The following is a 14,871-nucleotide window of genomic DNA, read 5'->3' as shown; positions in this document are numbered from 1 at the left end:
TATTATGATTGAGAATTTTACTTTATAAATGCTTTATATTATGCACGCGTCTAAATATGAATTGTGATTAATTGATTTTAGCAGTAAACAGTGGTTATTAGAGGTGATGAATTTATGCATTTGTTTAGTTTAAAAAAACATGTTGAACGTGGGTAGACCATAAAACGTGTAATAGGGTAGACACGGGTTTCGGGTTCCTGGAAATGTAAGATAGGTTTCAAGTTTTAAAATTAGAGCGGTTTCGACGAGTAGCTTCCAAGTTGCGGGTGGAATCTAAATCAACCATGGGACCGTTCATCCCTAAAAATTATTTGCCACGTCCGCGTTGACCGACGTCCACATCGGTGTCAAGCTACCAAAGTTAGCCTAATGGATTGAATTAGCACTATACAAAATATTTAAGACTAAATTAGCAAAAAAAAAATTATGACTAAATTGATAAAATTGTAATAAGTTTATGACTTTTTTTGGTAATTTTCCTCTAAATAAACTAAACTTAGCAATTTTCATATGAGAGTTGGTAAATTTAAAGAATTGAAAAGGGTAAATAAAAGTTGCTAAAAGGATAACTGGTTATAAGCACAGAGAATATTCAATACAGCTAAATAAAACATTGGATCTTCTAATTGAAGTCTAGCAAGATGACTACTCTTTAGCATTCAAAATATGTTCATATGTATTACTTTGCTTCTTTTTTATTTATTATTTTAATCAATTTTCTCTTTATGTGAATATATCACAAAAACGTTAATTACAGTGAAAAATGAAAGAACATATCATATTTCACATAGCAAATTCCTTTAAATTCAAGAACACAATCAATCCAAAATAAGCAAAACTCGAAATAAAAATCATAATTTACCCCAAAAAAGAAAAATCGAAATTGCGTAGCGCATGGGCAAATAATCATCCATGATATATATTGATTGCAACGAAGGAAGCTATGCAAAGCATGTATAATATTACTAGTTAAATAATAAAGCATGCTTGAAATTTTCTAAGCACGCAACAATGAAAGTTGGATATTCTTTTGAATTCGACGCACTTCAAGCATTCTTTTGCTCATCGACTCCTTATTTGTCTTTGCTAGAGGGGAGTGTTTACCTATAAAAATATCGTGGGAAGCTAAGGGCGTGCATGGTAATATTTTTGAAGCAGAATTTCTGCTTCAGAAATGCTTTTGCAATAGAAATCCGTTTAGTAATATAATTTCTGAAGCATGAATGTGTTTGGTTCGTAATTTTATATTTTTATTTCTGAAATAACTTTTTTAGTACAGAAGCTGTTTTTTTGGAAACTTTTGAGAACTAAAAAAAAAAAAGTTACTTCTCATCGTCGGAAAGTCGTTTCTTCTCCTCCTTCGCTCTGCACTCACTCCCCACTGCGAAGCTAGACCTGAACCTCCCAACAGCGATGCTCTCTGCGAAGCTCGACCTCCAGGTGTCTCCCTCCGTTTCGCCATCACCAAATGGCTGCCGGCAGCGACGGTGGCGGCGAAAAATCGGCCGCGGCTTCCTCCACCGCCACCACCCGGCCCAAGACCAAGAAACGCCTGAACGACCACCTGAGGCCGCTCATCTCTCTCCACACCGCCGCCACCTCCGCCCGCCCACACCTTCCTCCTCCACAACGACCTCAACCTCCTCCCTTCCCAAGCTCTAGCTCTCAAATCCCACCTCCACTCCGCCTCCTCTTCCCTCGACTCTCTCGTCTCTCTCCTCTCCCTCCCACCACCATCGAAACCCCTCCCTCCTCCGCGGCAGGACTGCTGGTTCCGCCGCTTTCTCTCCGCCACCCACGCTGCCGACTACGACCCCCGGTGGACCCACTTCTTCCGCATGTCTAAACCCTCCTTCTCTCTCCTCCTCCGCCTCGTCTCGCCTTCTCTGCAACCAGCATTGCCTTCGATGCCTCCCGATCACGCCCTTGATGCTGCCCTCTACCGCTTGGCACACGCCACCCCGTACAAGGCGGTCAAGAGGCAGTTCGGCTTGGATTCGGCGGACGCCCAGTCGTTCTTTGTTGTCTGTAGGGCTAACAATGACAATTTGGGGGATTTGCTTGAGCTGTACTCAGAGGATCGTAGTGGGATTTGGGTGGATTATGCTGCCTAATTGTTGCGGGATTTTAGGGTTTGGGAGTTTCGCGTCAAGGGTGATTGGTTGTGGGGAAACGGATGCTTGTTAGTTCAGGCATTGGTGGATTCTGAGGGGAGGTTCTTGGATGTCTCGGCTGGTGGCCTAGTAGCTTAAGGCCAGATATGATTTTGTGCCGGACACCGCTGGGAACTTCTGACTGGGCCAAATTTCGTACTAAGTAATGGGAGTTTGATCCCGCAGTACATTATGGGTAATGCCTGTTTCCCTCTATTACCAGGGCTGTTGACTCCTTACAATGAGGAGAACAATTTCAGCTCGACTGAGATGGAGTTCAATTCCACGCATAGTCGCGCCATGGGGTTGGTTCGCAGGGCTTTTGTGGGTCCGGGCACGGTGGGAGCTCCTCTCGAAGCCATGGAAGGAGGAGCATGCCGAGTTTTTCCCAGTCGTCATATAAGCGGGATGCTTATTCCATAACATTCTAATGCAGTGCAGCGAGCCAGTTTTTGAGGAAAATGGAGTTGGAGAGTGGGAGGAGGAGGAGGAGGATCAGAAGGTTCCGGCTTATGAAGGCGAGTTGAACAAGTTTGGGCAGGTGGTTCGAGATGCGCTTGCTCGGCATCTGAGTTGGGTAAGCCTTAGAGAATAGATAGTTCAATGTAGTGTGGGAATTTTTGGTATCGGAATATGTATATATGTCCCTGTTTTGTGAGTGCGGCAAGCATCTTCCTCGTAAAGTAGGCCTTGATTGTAAAGATGTCTTCTTGAACATGGTTTGCGTAGTTATTTGCTGCGATTGCAGCTTTTCTCCATAGTCCATATCACTATCAGATTGCCATTTCAGTCAAATTTGTCGACAAGATTAACCATTATGTAGGAACTAAGATGTCCTTCTCGGCGGGGTTCACTAGAGATTTCTCTGTTTTCTGAATTGCAATAGACTCAATTTACTGGAATTGAAAGGATCGTAATAGATCATTTCTCACTGTCCAAGTTGCTGGCTTTTTTCACGGGATGAAGTGTCATTTTGGTGGTTTTAGGACCTGTTCTTGGTCATAAGCTTCTTTGAAATCAGATGACCCAATGGAAGGGTCATTTTCCAAGTATACTTTTGCATCTCCAAATGCAGTCTCAATGTACGTTGCAGCTGACAGGTGAGTTGCGGCCAAATAGCTTCGTCAGTTGTGTTTGCAGATGACAAGGATTTACTCATAGTCGTGCATGCGTACGCTATGAGTGCTTCAAAAGTGTTTTTGGAGTAGAAATCTTTATGTGTAGGTAATCAGCTAAAGTGGCTAATATGTAGGTGATCTCACGACCACTGGATTTCAAACAAAATCAGCTAAAGTCGATCGATTTTATGTCGCAAGTTTTCATTAATTGCATTGTTGCATGTGCCGTTCCATTGTTGGGTGAGAATGTGAATGGAGATTGCACATTGATCCCTTTAATCTGTTGTTCTCTGAGAGGAACCGAGAGAACCATGTTGTAGCAAAAGACAAAATGGTGCTACTGCTGCTTCTCTCTTTTTCTATCGTCTGGTTTAGTCCAACAATGGGTGCTGCTGCTCGAAGATACCCTTCTCTGATCCGATGGAACCTGTGATCTTGTGCCCTCCAATTTTTTCACAAAATAAAAAAATAAAGAAAAAGGAAAACCAAAGTGGGTTTGAAAAGATAAAGATGTTGACACCTCAGTTTTTGCCTTTTGTCTTTCTGCCTAGAGATGCCTTCATGCCAAAACAAGCTCATCATTATTATAATTTTCTGTCTCAAGTTCTCATTAATATCTATGTGATCTGAGGGCACGTACAACTACTGTAGATTTGTGCTTTTAGAGACGGTTTAGGCATGAAAAAAGTTCATATATTATGCCCATTGCGATATAAATCACGCCAGAGGCATACGAGAGGAAGCATCGGAACTACCTGTGCTTTTACCGTGGGTATATAAGCTTGGCCATCGTATTTATTAATGCAATTTTCTCATAATTTGGTCCGCATTTACCTAAATAATTAAATGTTGAATTATACGTAAATCCGTCGGTATTTGCATTTAACTTTTCTTAAATAACATGCATTTTAGGTTAGGATCAATAATTTTTTTGTAGAATATTTTGTGTTAATAATGTTCCAGAAGTAGAAATTTTCAATTGTTATCAAATTAATTTCTATTTCAGAAGCGAAAATTTTATCCTGTTATCAAATGACTTTTTCTGATCAGAAATCAACTTCTGAAGTATAAGTAGAAAAGTCAACTTCCGCTTCCGAAGCGAAAGTCAAAAAATATTTGGCTAGAAGTTGATTTCTAAAGTAGAAGTGTTACCATGCGCGCCCTAATCTTCCTCCCAACACTACAACCTTAGGTTCAAAATGGGTGACAAAGAAAAACTCCAAACCATGTGGTACACATAGAAGAATACAAGGCAATATTTGCCTAAATGGTATAGCAAAAAAGGATTTTCTTGATGTTTCGATAACGACGGCCTTACTATATATGTCTAATTTCGTAATTTAACCTAGCCAATGCTCTATGAAATGTCAATAGGCATGCAACCCTATAGGTAAAGATAGTTGGTGGTGAGGATGCTAGTGTCATAGGTGCGGGAGTAAGGATGCTAGTATCATAGTTATAGGGTTCAATTATCGCGCTTTATAAACAATCAAAGCAAAAGTTAGAGAAAAGAGAGTTAGAGACAGGATAGATAAAAAAAAAAAAAATGCTATAGGAAATCAAAGCAATAAGAATCGAGAGAAAAGAAAGTTTGACTTTCGGACGGATGGAATTGAGAATTCTATCCTTCTTAAAGTGGCAAAAACATGATTGTCTTGCCGTTGACGTTTTGGTTGATGATTGAACCATTTTGAGAGAACGTAAGAATTTTTGCTAAGAAATATCAAATGGGCCCGTTGATGATCAATTGCATAGTGATTTTTGCTCTTTTTTCTTTATTATGTATTCACGAAACTTAATAAATTATTTGTCAAAAGTAGAGAATAGATTAGATTAGATGCGCCATCGAGTGCACGGGCCAGTGATTAGGCCTGTGCACGAGGCAGAACTACTTGAGCTCGAAAACGGTCGTGGGTTTGGCTCTTGCCGGGGCAAATCCGAATAACAAATTAAGCTCGATACGACGACAAACGCAATCGGCCTAGTGACAAGGGAATTACCTTATCTTTCACGAGATCACGAGATCATTGCACATAGTGAACTAATGGCGATGCCTATCTCCTAGGTGGCCATCGCTAGACTTAGGCAACGTTAGCGACGCTTCCCGTTTGACAAATCATCCCAATCGTGCAAACATAACATGGCAAAACACTGAAAATTAGGGGTGCGCGGTTCCAGATTCTTTACTGAGTTCCACTTGGAATCGAAACTCGCCCGTCCAAATAGGTTCCTTATTTTTTGGAACCCGGAACCTACCCTGTCACAAGTTCTAGGGTCGGTTACACGTTATCCGAGAACCTATCAATTTCTTTTATTTTTTCATTTTTAGTTAAGCAAAATGAGAGTGAATACTATGACATCTAAGAGAAAGTAGATGTGAGTGATTTTAGGCTCTGTACTGATTACATTTAGAACCCGAAACCAATCCCTTGGAACACATTTATCATTTTTTGGAACCCGAAACATAAAAAATTGTTTGATTCCAAATTATACACTCATCATCGGATGCCATATAACGTTGTATGATTGTGCAAAAATATATACCGAGAAAAATATAAAAATTTATTTTAGAATTCGGGGTCTAGGTTCAAGGTTCCGGGTTCCAAGTTCTAGGTAGTGGAACCTGGAACTTATCCGTTGGAACCTGCTCCTCAATTTTTGGAACCCGGAACCTACCCCGCATACCTTGGAATCTGGAACCGGAGCGGATCCTACGGGTTCTGGTTCGAGGTTCTCGGTTCTCGGTTTTACCCTGGAATCATGCTTACCCCTACTAAAAATACATTAAGAAAGAGGGTGGGAAAAAAAACAGCCACGTCAGCATTTCTTTAACATTTTTAAAGTCGTGTAACGCGTTGCTCGAATAATTTCGGTGAAAAAACAACGGCTCCCACGAGAAGCAGGCACCGAGAGAGTGCGTCTCGCTGCTTGGAGCGCTCCATGAACGCATCGTTCGCGAGCAAGAGGCTCTCTCGAGCTCTGCTCGTCGCTGCTGCCCCCGCTCGCCGCTCGGCGGCGGCTACCGCACCGTCGCTCTCGCGCCCGCCGTCTTCGTCCGCTCCCGAGAGCGATGGCACGACCAGTTCTCTCTTTCACTCCCCATGGTCCGTCCTCCAGCAACGCGGCGTCAAAGTCCGCGGATCCGACGTAAGTTCCTTTTTTTTTTGCGTGCATTGCGCAGGCTAGCAGCAGCTCGTTTTGCAGATAACTTGACAAGCTTGGCTTGCGTGGTTCCTATCTTGCTGGGTAGGCGCCGGAATTCGCGATTCGATGGGCGAACAGCTTGGCGCAATGTTGTTTTTGTTTTTTTTTTTGGGTTACGTGAAAGCCTAGTTGAGGTCTTGTAATGCTCAGGGCGCCTTGATTTCGACTTTTCATTCTTTGGAATATGCAGTCGTAAGTTGTTGAGATAAGCGGTTAAGAAGCGCATGATGTGTTTGATTTTATGCTCCATTCAATGAAGATGCGAATAGGGATTCCTGGCTAGTTACGTATACGGCCTTGCTGTCACGTGATTATTGGATAATTCCTCTGTGGATAGAATGTTCTTATTCTCAAGGATTTCTCAGTGCCGGCTGCACTGGGGTCATTGGTCAAACTTCGTACTCAGAACATGCTCAGTTAGCTAGATTAGTGAGTCCACCGTCTCTTTAAATGGGTTCATAGGTTTTGCGTGAGAGGGTGAGTCCCCAGTTGATGAACTTGACATGTCAGGTTGTGGTTTTTGAGATAGCTAGATTCGAGATGCAGCAGGATAAGTTTGGTGCAACTGTGAGAGATTCTGCCAAACTATTGAATAGGGATATCCAACAAACATCAAACAGCATACAGGGCAGCCCGTTTGATGAGTATCAGCTTAGGACTTGATTATTCAGTAGTAAACCAGGATTTGCGCATTGAGTGTGTGTGTCGTGTTGTTCAGTTTGGTATTTTTCATGCAGTCGTATATTTATCCATTTCTGAACGCATCTTAAATATTGCAGGTAAGGCCTGGCAATGTTGTTGAAAGAAAAGGTTGCTTCGTGATTGTACGGACTATTCTAACTTCGCTTTTTGTTGAACTTTTACTTACTGATGGACTTCACTCATCTCTGTACATTGATGTGTATTTCAGGTCGTCTCTACGAGGTTGGTTCAGGTTATTCATATTATTTTGCCTGCTAAACATGTCTAAACGTGATAACATTCTCTAATATTGTTACATGCAATTATTTAGGTTGTGAAAGCTGATCATAACCAACAGGGCCGAGGATCTGCCATGATACAGGTTTTATAACAAATGTCTATGTTTCTGCAACATACTTTCACAGTTTGACTTGGAATATTGTGATTTTTTTCTGGCATCAATTGTTTTACAGTTGGGGTGTGTTTGTTTCACGTAGGACAATTTGGAAAATACTTTTCTAATATTGATCACTTGTCTTACTAAAATAAAGAATGGTATTTTCATCATCAGCAAAATTGTTTAGACATAAATTTGTTGTTTATAATGAACTTTTTTTCGTTTCACTAATATTTCCAAATGATATAGAAAGTAGTTTCTAGGAAAATATATTAACAAGTCATTACTTTTTTACGAAAGAAAAGCACAGTTTATATTTTGCCTCTGTTCTTCCTTGGCTATCTCAACCCCTTATGGTTTAGTTTGTCTTGGTCAACATTTTATTTTACTTCGTCTAAGTTTGGTCCAAAATACTCTGGCTTGTAATCTGACATTCTGAGGCATGTGGGCATACAACATCTTTTCTCTACAACCCATGTTCCTAAGTGAAGTACATGTCTCCTCTTCGTCTTATTTGAAGTGATTAAAAAAAAGCATCTGATTTTTGAATGCCATAAGCTAGATAAAAGGAGTATGAAAAGTGTTCTAGCCTTACCCATGGGTCGAATTTGCTCATCTTATGCCACAGGCTTCAAGTGGGATCGGAACTACGACTCTGACCCAATTGAGGAAAAAATACTACTTCAGGAGGTTGACTGTGACCTTTTAAATTGTAGAGATTGACTGAAGCACTCATAAAAGTATAAAGGGCAATACTTGATTTTCTCAGTTGCTTATTGAGGCTGGTCTATAACAGGCAAAAATTACTTTTAGTGAACTGTTTGATAGTTTGTTCTAAGAGACTTTATCCCGAATTAGTCCAAAATGTATTGACATTAATTACGTGGGTACGTGGAACGTTTGATCAAGTGGCATAGAACCTTATAGGTCAGACTGATGCTATTTGGTGCTTGTTAGTGATGCGGGACCATTGGGTTCTTGAGTTTGCAATCCTAAAACCCTGAAGTTCATTTTAAGTTGCTTGCGCGAATGAACAAACACGTGTGTATCTTGAGTGGATTTTGGCGGGGAAGGCGAAATTAGCGTGGATGCATCTTTAACCATTGAGCTAGGACAGATCTAGGTTGCAATGAAGAACTTTGTCGCCACATGGCCACTGAGAATCACCTGGAAGAGGACTTGTACTGGATTATTTTGTTTTGCAACAGAAAGTTGACATCATTTGACAGTATGTCTGTGCCAAAAATGCTTCTGTCGCTTGGTGTAAGATGATTACCCAAGGGAGAATGAGACATGGATTATTATAGCTAGCTTCAACTTGGAGAACTTTTAGGTGGGTATATGGTCATGGATTTAACTTTTAAGGAGACTCTGACTTTTCCCCTTGTGTTTAGTTTAAAACCTTATTTCCCTTTTGTCTAGTGCCCAAGGCTTTCTACTTTTCAATCTTAAGCTCTTTATGGTAGATATTAAACTGATCAACCAATGTTGCAATAATCATTGTTGTTTCCGCAATATCTTTAACTGCTTGAATGGAAGTTGTGTACTCTTTTCTGTTTCTATTTTGAAGATTCTGAATGCCTGGTCGCAGTATAATGTCCTTATGTTCATTCTCTATTGGTCAGTTTATGTTATTTTCTTCTTTGTTGCTTTTTTTGAGTTTGCACTAAATTGATTGCTTGTCATAGGTGGAGCTCCGTGATGTTGAGAGTGGAAATAAAGTGAATGCACGGTTTAATACAGATGAATCTGTGGAAAGTACGCATCCATCTTCCCCTTCCTTTCATGCATATATATGCCTAACTTAGAGAGATTGGGGAAGTTTATAACATTTGTATGTTTGGGTTTGGATGTGGGACTATGTCCTCCTCTGACATAGTCACATCCAGGTTGACCATTGCCACATTAAAAGTTAGAGCAGGCACTTATTTCTACCTTTTGTGAATCATAATTTTTTTTGGTCAATTCTGAATCATAATTTGGTCAATAGCGGAGAGCCTTTTTAATTTTTTTCCTATTTATTAGTTTAGAAAGGTCGAATTAACATTGAAAATTAGTTTAGTCACATCGATTTGTTTTTTAGCTTCAGGTTTGTGGTTCTATGGGGTCTTGAGTGAATTTGGTAGTGCTTTTATAGGGGTGTTCTACTTTAGAAGTTGTGAATAAGAAGCAACCTGTGGGTGCTTTTGCAGCTTATATTACTTCTCTTCTTCATATTTTCTTCAGACCTCAGTGGCCTTTTAATCTTGAAAGCCTATTGATAAATTTTTTGCTTTTAGTAGTGGAGAAACAAATTTATTCCTGAGAATCTTATATTGTGTGTTCTATTGAACTCCCAATAGATAAGCACCTCACAGCATTACTTGTCAAACACTTTATTAAGCACCTTCAGTGCAACATTTTAAAGATTTTTCTAACAAAACGCCCTTTACACTATAGCTAACTTACGAGTATCCAACCTTGTAAAGCACAATAACTCTGACACTAAATGTTACAGCAGACCCAAGCGAGCTTTAAATCTACTCAATCACCTAACTTAATCATCAGCACTAACTCTGATCTTGCATTTGAAGATGTATTTGATCCCCTGGAGTTGTTCCATTGTTGAACAGATTGAGCTATAGGAGGATTCTTTTTCATAGTTAAATGTGAAACTAAATCTATTAGAGTATGTTGCCATCACATTTGTCCTAGTTGAGCTGATCGCAAATCATTTAAGCCTTGCCTTGTCAGATCACTCCAAATAGAGAGACTAATCAATTATTTATAAACTGAGTCATTCGTCAGCCTTAACTCTGATCTTACATTTGAAGATGCATTTGGAACCCTGAAGTTGTTTAATTGTTGAACAGGTTGATCTATATGAGGATTCTTTTCCATAGTTAATCATGAGAGAATAATCAATTATTTATAAACTTAGTCATTCGTCAGCCTTAACTCTGATCTCACATTTGAAGATGCATTTGGAACCCTGAAGTTGTTTAATTGTTGAACAGGTTGACCTATATGAGGATTCTTTTCCATAGTTAATCATGTGTCTGAATCTCTTTAGAGTACTTTGCCATCAAAGATTAGACAAGATCACCAAGATGAGTCCTAATTGGGCTGATTGCAAGCCATTTTAGTCTTTCCTTCTCATAAAACTCCAAATACACAAAAAGAGAAGAATGAACTCTTGTTGTTGAATGCGCATATGAGAAATTGAAGTAATTGTGTCTCTATCTTTCATCCAATCCAGAGATATTTGTCGAGGAGAAGTCCTTCACATGCATGTGCACGATGGGGGATGAAGTTGCCTTGATAGAGTAAGCGACACCATCCTCCTCCTTTCTTTCTAGCAAAAGGCTAGGTTTTCACCTTGCATATGCCACATGTAATTTCATTTACTATCAGCCCTCAGACATTTGAGCAAGTGGACGTGAAAAGGGATTTGTTTGGAAAATCTGGTGTTTACCTGAAAGGTACGTAGAATATTACCTTCTGCGGCTGCTTTGAGAATATTGAAAATAAATTAAAGGAAAATGGTAACATGGGGAACTTTTTCCCTTGCTTTCTTAATCAAGTTGGTGGGAAAGAGGAAAAATGGGAGGTAACCAATTCCCTTGGGCCCTCGGTCTCCCAAAAATAGGAGGAAATGGAAAGAAAATTCTGCCAACTACCTTTTATGTTGTCTACACGTGAATTAGTAGAGCCTCGTTTAGTCCATTTTTTTTTCTTTATTTCTCTCCATGTCTTTTCTATTTCAAATACACTCAAACAACAAGTGGAAATTACAGTTTCTATTCACTTCTTTTTATTCCACGCTACTTAATCTTTAACTAAAGTTGGCATGATATGTTTCACTGACAGAGGAAATGAAGGTCATGTTGCGGTTCTTTGACGATAGACCGTTGTCAGGATCAGTTCCCAAGCGTGTGATATGCACTGTTGTGGATACTCCACCTCCTTTGAAAGGGGTTTCAGCTGCACCTGCGTATGTCAGTTTAATAGAGGTTTCATTTGCTTTTATTCCCTGTTGTCTTGTATATGCGATATGAACTATGTAACTTGTTTCAGTCTTGGACAAGATTTTTTTCATGCATTTCCTGGAAACACTACTATATGCATGTATATGCTGCTAGTGGCTTTGAGATTGAAATCTCTTTATGTTAATTACAAAAAAAAAAAAAAACCCTGACTATGTTATATTTAAGAAAGATGACCAGTGGAAAAGAACAGTGCAATGAGTGTGTCAAGTGCCGAGGGAAATCGGATGATTAAATAATTGTTACATCCAGATATGAAATCTGAGGAAAATTAACCATCTTACTTTTCAACAACAATGTCTTCCAAGGTTCTCCTTTTCAAATACGCAGATGGCAAGTTTAGGCCAGTATTGTTTTGATTGGGTGGTGCGGCCTGTGCCATGCATCTCACTGCAAGTTACAATCTTCTCTTCAGGCACGTTCCGTAAAATTACATTCATGCTGTTGACTATTTTTTTCTTCATTTTGTAATGGTGACTCTTGCTAGCTTTGCTTATGACACGTGGTAGTGCTGAATCGTTAATCTTTCCTTCTTGAGAGCAATGAAATGATATTTCCAAGTGCCAACATGACCAGCATGCTTCAAGTTTCTTTAATTCCAACACTCATTAGGTGGTTGGTGACTTGGATTTTGCATGCTTTATGTTGATCTTTTACTTTTTGGCGACATATGTTCATTCCATTATTGATTTTTTGCCCTGTTAGTGATGGAGCTGGCTGAGAATAAAAATGCTTTCACATGCAGGGAGAAAAGGGCTTTACTGGACAATGGTCTGACGGTGAAAGTGAGTGGGGATGACCTTCATCTTGTATTATTTTCAACACTGAGCTACACAAGATGGTTCTTATTTCCTGTAGTTCGTTCATGATGTAAAGTTTTGTGTTTCCATGCTTTTAAATTGCTAAAAATCCTATCCAATGTGGTAATTATTGCTTGCATTGTGACAAGTTTGTGTGAGCCGTAAATAGTGCTCAATACACATGCACCTGGAAATTTTGACGAACTCCAGATAAGCAATTACCTAAACCGAACTATTACAAGGCAGTGCCAAAAATAAAATACAGATTCTACGAAAGGAAGTTGATGCAAGCAGTCATTGGGGGGCTTCATATTTTCATCAAAGTAGGAAGTACATGTCTAATCTTCAAAACAGATTCTACTCGCATTCGAAGGAACAGGGAGCAACCAAAGCAGGGAGATGCCTGGCATGCTGCTGGTAAAAGGCGTCATTTGTTGCAATTATCCTGTGATGCACATTGATGAAACCGAACATAATCCTTTTATTGGCTCCCTAAACATTTCCAAAGCCCTCATTTTCTGTAAAACTGAGTTCTTCTGAGCTTTCCAGCATCAATTCTTGAGTTAGCCATCATCTGTTCAAGCTGTTGTCTGTTATCTTCCTGGGAATTTGTTTACGAATGCTGCCGAGATACTTTGAGAATGCAGAGGCTGAGTACCGTGTACTGATACAATTTCGTGCACATTTACAGGTACCAGCTTTCATTGAAGGTGGTGAAGCTATACTTGTCAATACAGAGGAGGACTCTTATATGAGCAGGTAAGTTGAGATATTGGTTGTTGTAATCTGAAATTTGAAATCAACTTTCTCCACTTATGTTTTGCTTGTCTGTTTACAGGGCAAAGGAATGATTGCAAGATATTGGAGGTTACAGTTCTTGGCTGTCTCCAAATAAGATTGAAGCAAACTCTTTTTGAGATAGTGAAAGAAGGCCAACGAAGATGTTTTGGGAATTAACTTCTCTATTGACACAGATCCGGTTCAGAGTTGATGACGCAGTCTTGTGGATTTAATTGTTTGTTCAATTGACCTGTCCGTCTTTTTAGGTATCCAGTGTTATTCAAGTTCAGGAATGGTGCTTTTCTTGATGATAACTTATGCTTGAAACATTTGCCTGAAGAGCATGAAACATGATCTCTATGAGATCTAACTGGAGAACAGGTGTGCTACTGCATAACATGAAGTGATCCTTACTGTTGATTATAACTAGGATTTGACACTCAGTGCTTTGCGCGGTAAAACTGATTTGTTATAAACATGAATAACCAATACAAAACACCATTGTTGCAGAGTCCTAGTCAGGAATTAAGGAGATATTCTTTCTTTTCCAGTGAATTTCAATCTTCATAGTCACCTTCACAAATATAGTTTTGATTGCCCATTGTTAATACACGAAGTTTAAGATCATTAGTAATGTTAATTATGTGATGTGTGAATAAACAAAAAACAGAAGGTAATATCTATTGGATGATAATATTTACAATTCAGTGAAAAGTTTGTAATCTTAGGGGACGTATGGATAACAAGGGCAGGAAAGAAGCCATATTAGTAAGTTCTATATGCGGGTTGTTAGAGTATTAGCAAGTTGGGGTATAAGTGTAATTGTACTAGGCTTAATCTTAAGCCTATAAGTACTTCTCTTATTCTCAGAAATAAAATAATCACTCTTTAATCGTTAACATGGTATCAGAGCCCAAAATCAAAACATAAACCCTAGAAGCAACAATACGTAAACCCTAGAAGCGGAACATCCTCCGGTGACTCAAGATCGGCGTCGCCTAGGCTCCGGCGACCTCGCCAAGAGTCGCCCGAGTCCCGGCGGCCTCCCGGCGACCTCGCCCGGAGTCGCCCGGGTCCCGGCGACCTCACCCGGCGTCCCGGCGACCTCCCGCGACCTCGCCCGGCGTTCCGGCGGCCTCCGGCGACCTCGCCCAGCATCGCCTAGGCTCCGGCGACCTCTCCCGGCGTCGACCAAGGTCGGGCGATTTGATTTCGGGGTCGCCCACTACTAGCTAGTGTTGCTGGAAGTCATCTAGGTCAGAAAACCTAGAAATCAGTGTTGTCGAACTTGATTTTTCTTGCCTCAGACCTCTCCATGTGTTGATTCCTCACGAACGATTGTACTTCGGGGAGTTTCGAGGCTTACTTTTTACGTAGATTGAATGAATGGTGTTTGTTGATTTGGTTGAATGATTTGTGGAAGAAATCATTGAAGTGAGTTTGTGTTCTTGTTTTTGGCTAAATCTACTGATGCGTGGAAGTGAATCTTTGTGTTAGAAGTGGGAGTGAGTTGAAGTTGATAATGTTTTTGGCTGACTTGATGATTAGTGTGAGTGAAGTTGGAGTGGCTGCTGGGATCGTTGAATATGGTACTTGGATTTGACCGAATTTGGAGTTCAGCGGTGTCAAAAGTGTGAATATTGTGTCCGAATTTGAAGTAATATTTGTGGATACTCGAAGAAGTAGTATAGTAAGTGGCGTGTTTTACTTGAT

At 40.1% G+C, this 14,871-nt stretch overlaps 1 protein-coding gene and 1 pseudogene across 3 annotated transcripts; both read left to right on the top strand.

Annotated features, from left to right (window-relative positions):
• The first annotated feature begins 1,468 nt into the window (after positions 1-1,468).
• Positions 1,469-3,065, top strand: LOC115736725 (annotated as a pseudogene).
• Positions 3,066-6,149: 3,084 nt separating this feature from the next.
• LOC115736758 (elongation factor P) lies at positions 6,150-13,576 on the top strand. Of its 3 annotated transcripts, XM_048283987.1 has the most exons (12): positions 6,150-6,418; positions 7,255-7,285; positions 7,386-7,399; positions 7,488-7,538; positions 9,242-9,311; positions 10,792-10,858; positions 10,947-11,014; positions 11,403-11,526; positions 12,324-12,363; positions 13,070-13,137; positions 13,217-13,249; positions 13,356-13,576. In XM_048283987.1, exons 1-11 carry the CDS (start codon positions 6,212-6,214, stop codon positions 13,227-13,229), a joined length of 753 nt encoding a protein of 250 aa, XP_048139944.1. In that variant the 5' UTR covers positions 6,150-6,211; the 3' UTR covers positions 13,230-13,249; positions 13,356-13,576. The 3 variants fall into 3 exon arrangements, with proteins under 3 accessions (XP_048139944.1, XP_048139945.1, XP_030524449.1); XM_030668589.2 differs by having other exon boundaries at positions 6,151-6,418; positions 13,217-13,576; XM_048283988.1 differs by lacking the exons at positions 13,217-13,249; positions 13,356-13,576 and having other exon boundaries at positions 13,070-13,141.
• Positions 13,577-14,871: the final 1,295 nt, after the last annotated feature.

Source organism: Rhodamnia argentea, chromosome 8 (genome assembly GCF_020921035.1).
Source record: "Rhodamnia argentea isolate NSW1041297 chromosome 8, ASM2092103v1, whole genome shotgun sequence".
NCBI classification, from domain to species: domain Eukaryota; kingdom Viridiplantae; phylum Streptophyta; class Magnoliopsida; order Myrtales; family Myrtaceae; genus Rhodamnia; species Rhodamnia argentea.
Note: the sequence above shows the minus strand (reverse complement) of the source record. Positions and strands in the feature narration are given on the sequence as shown.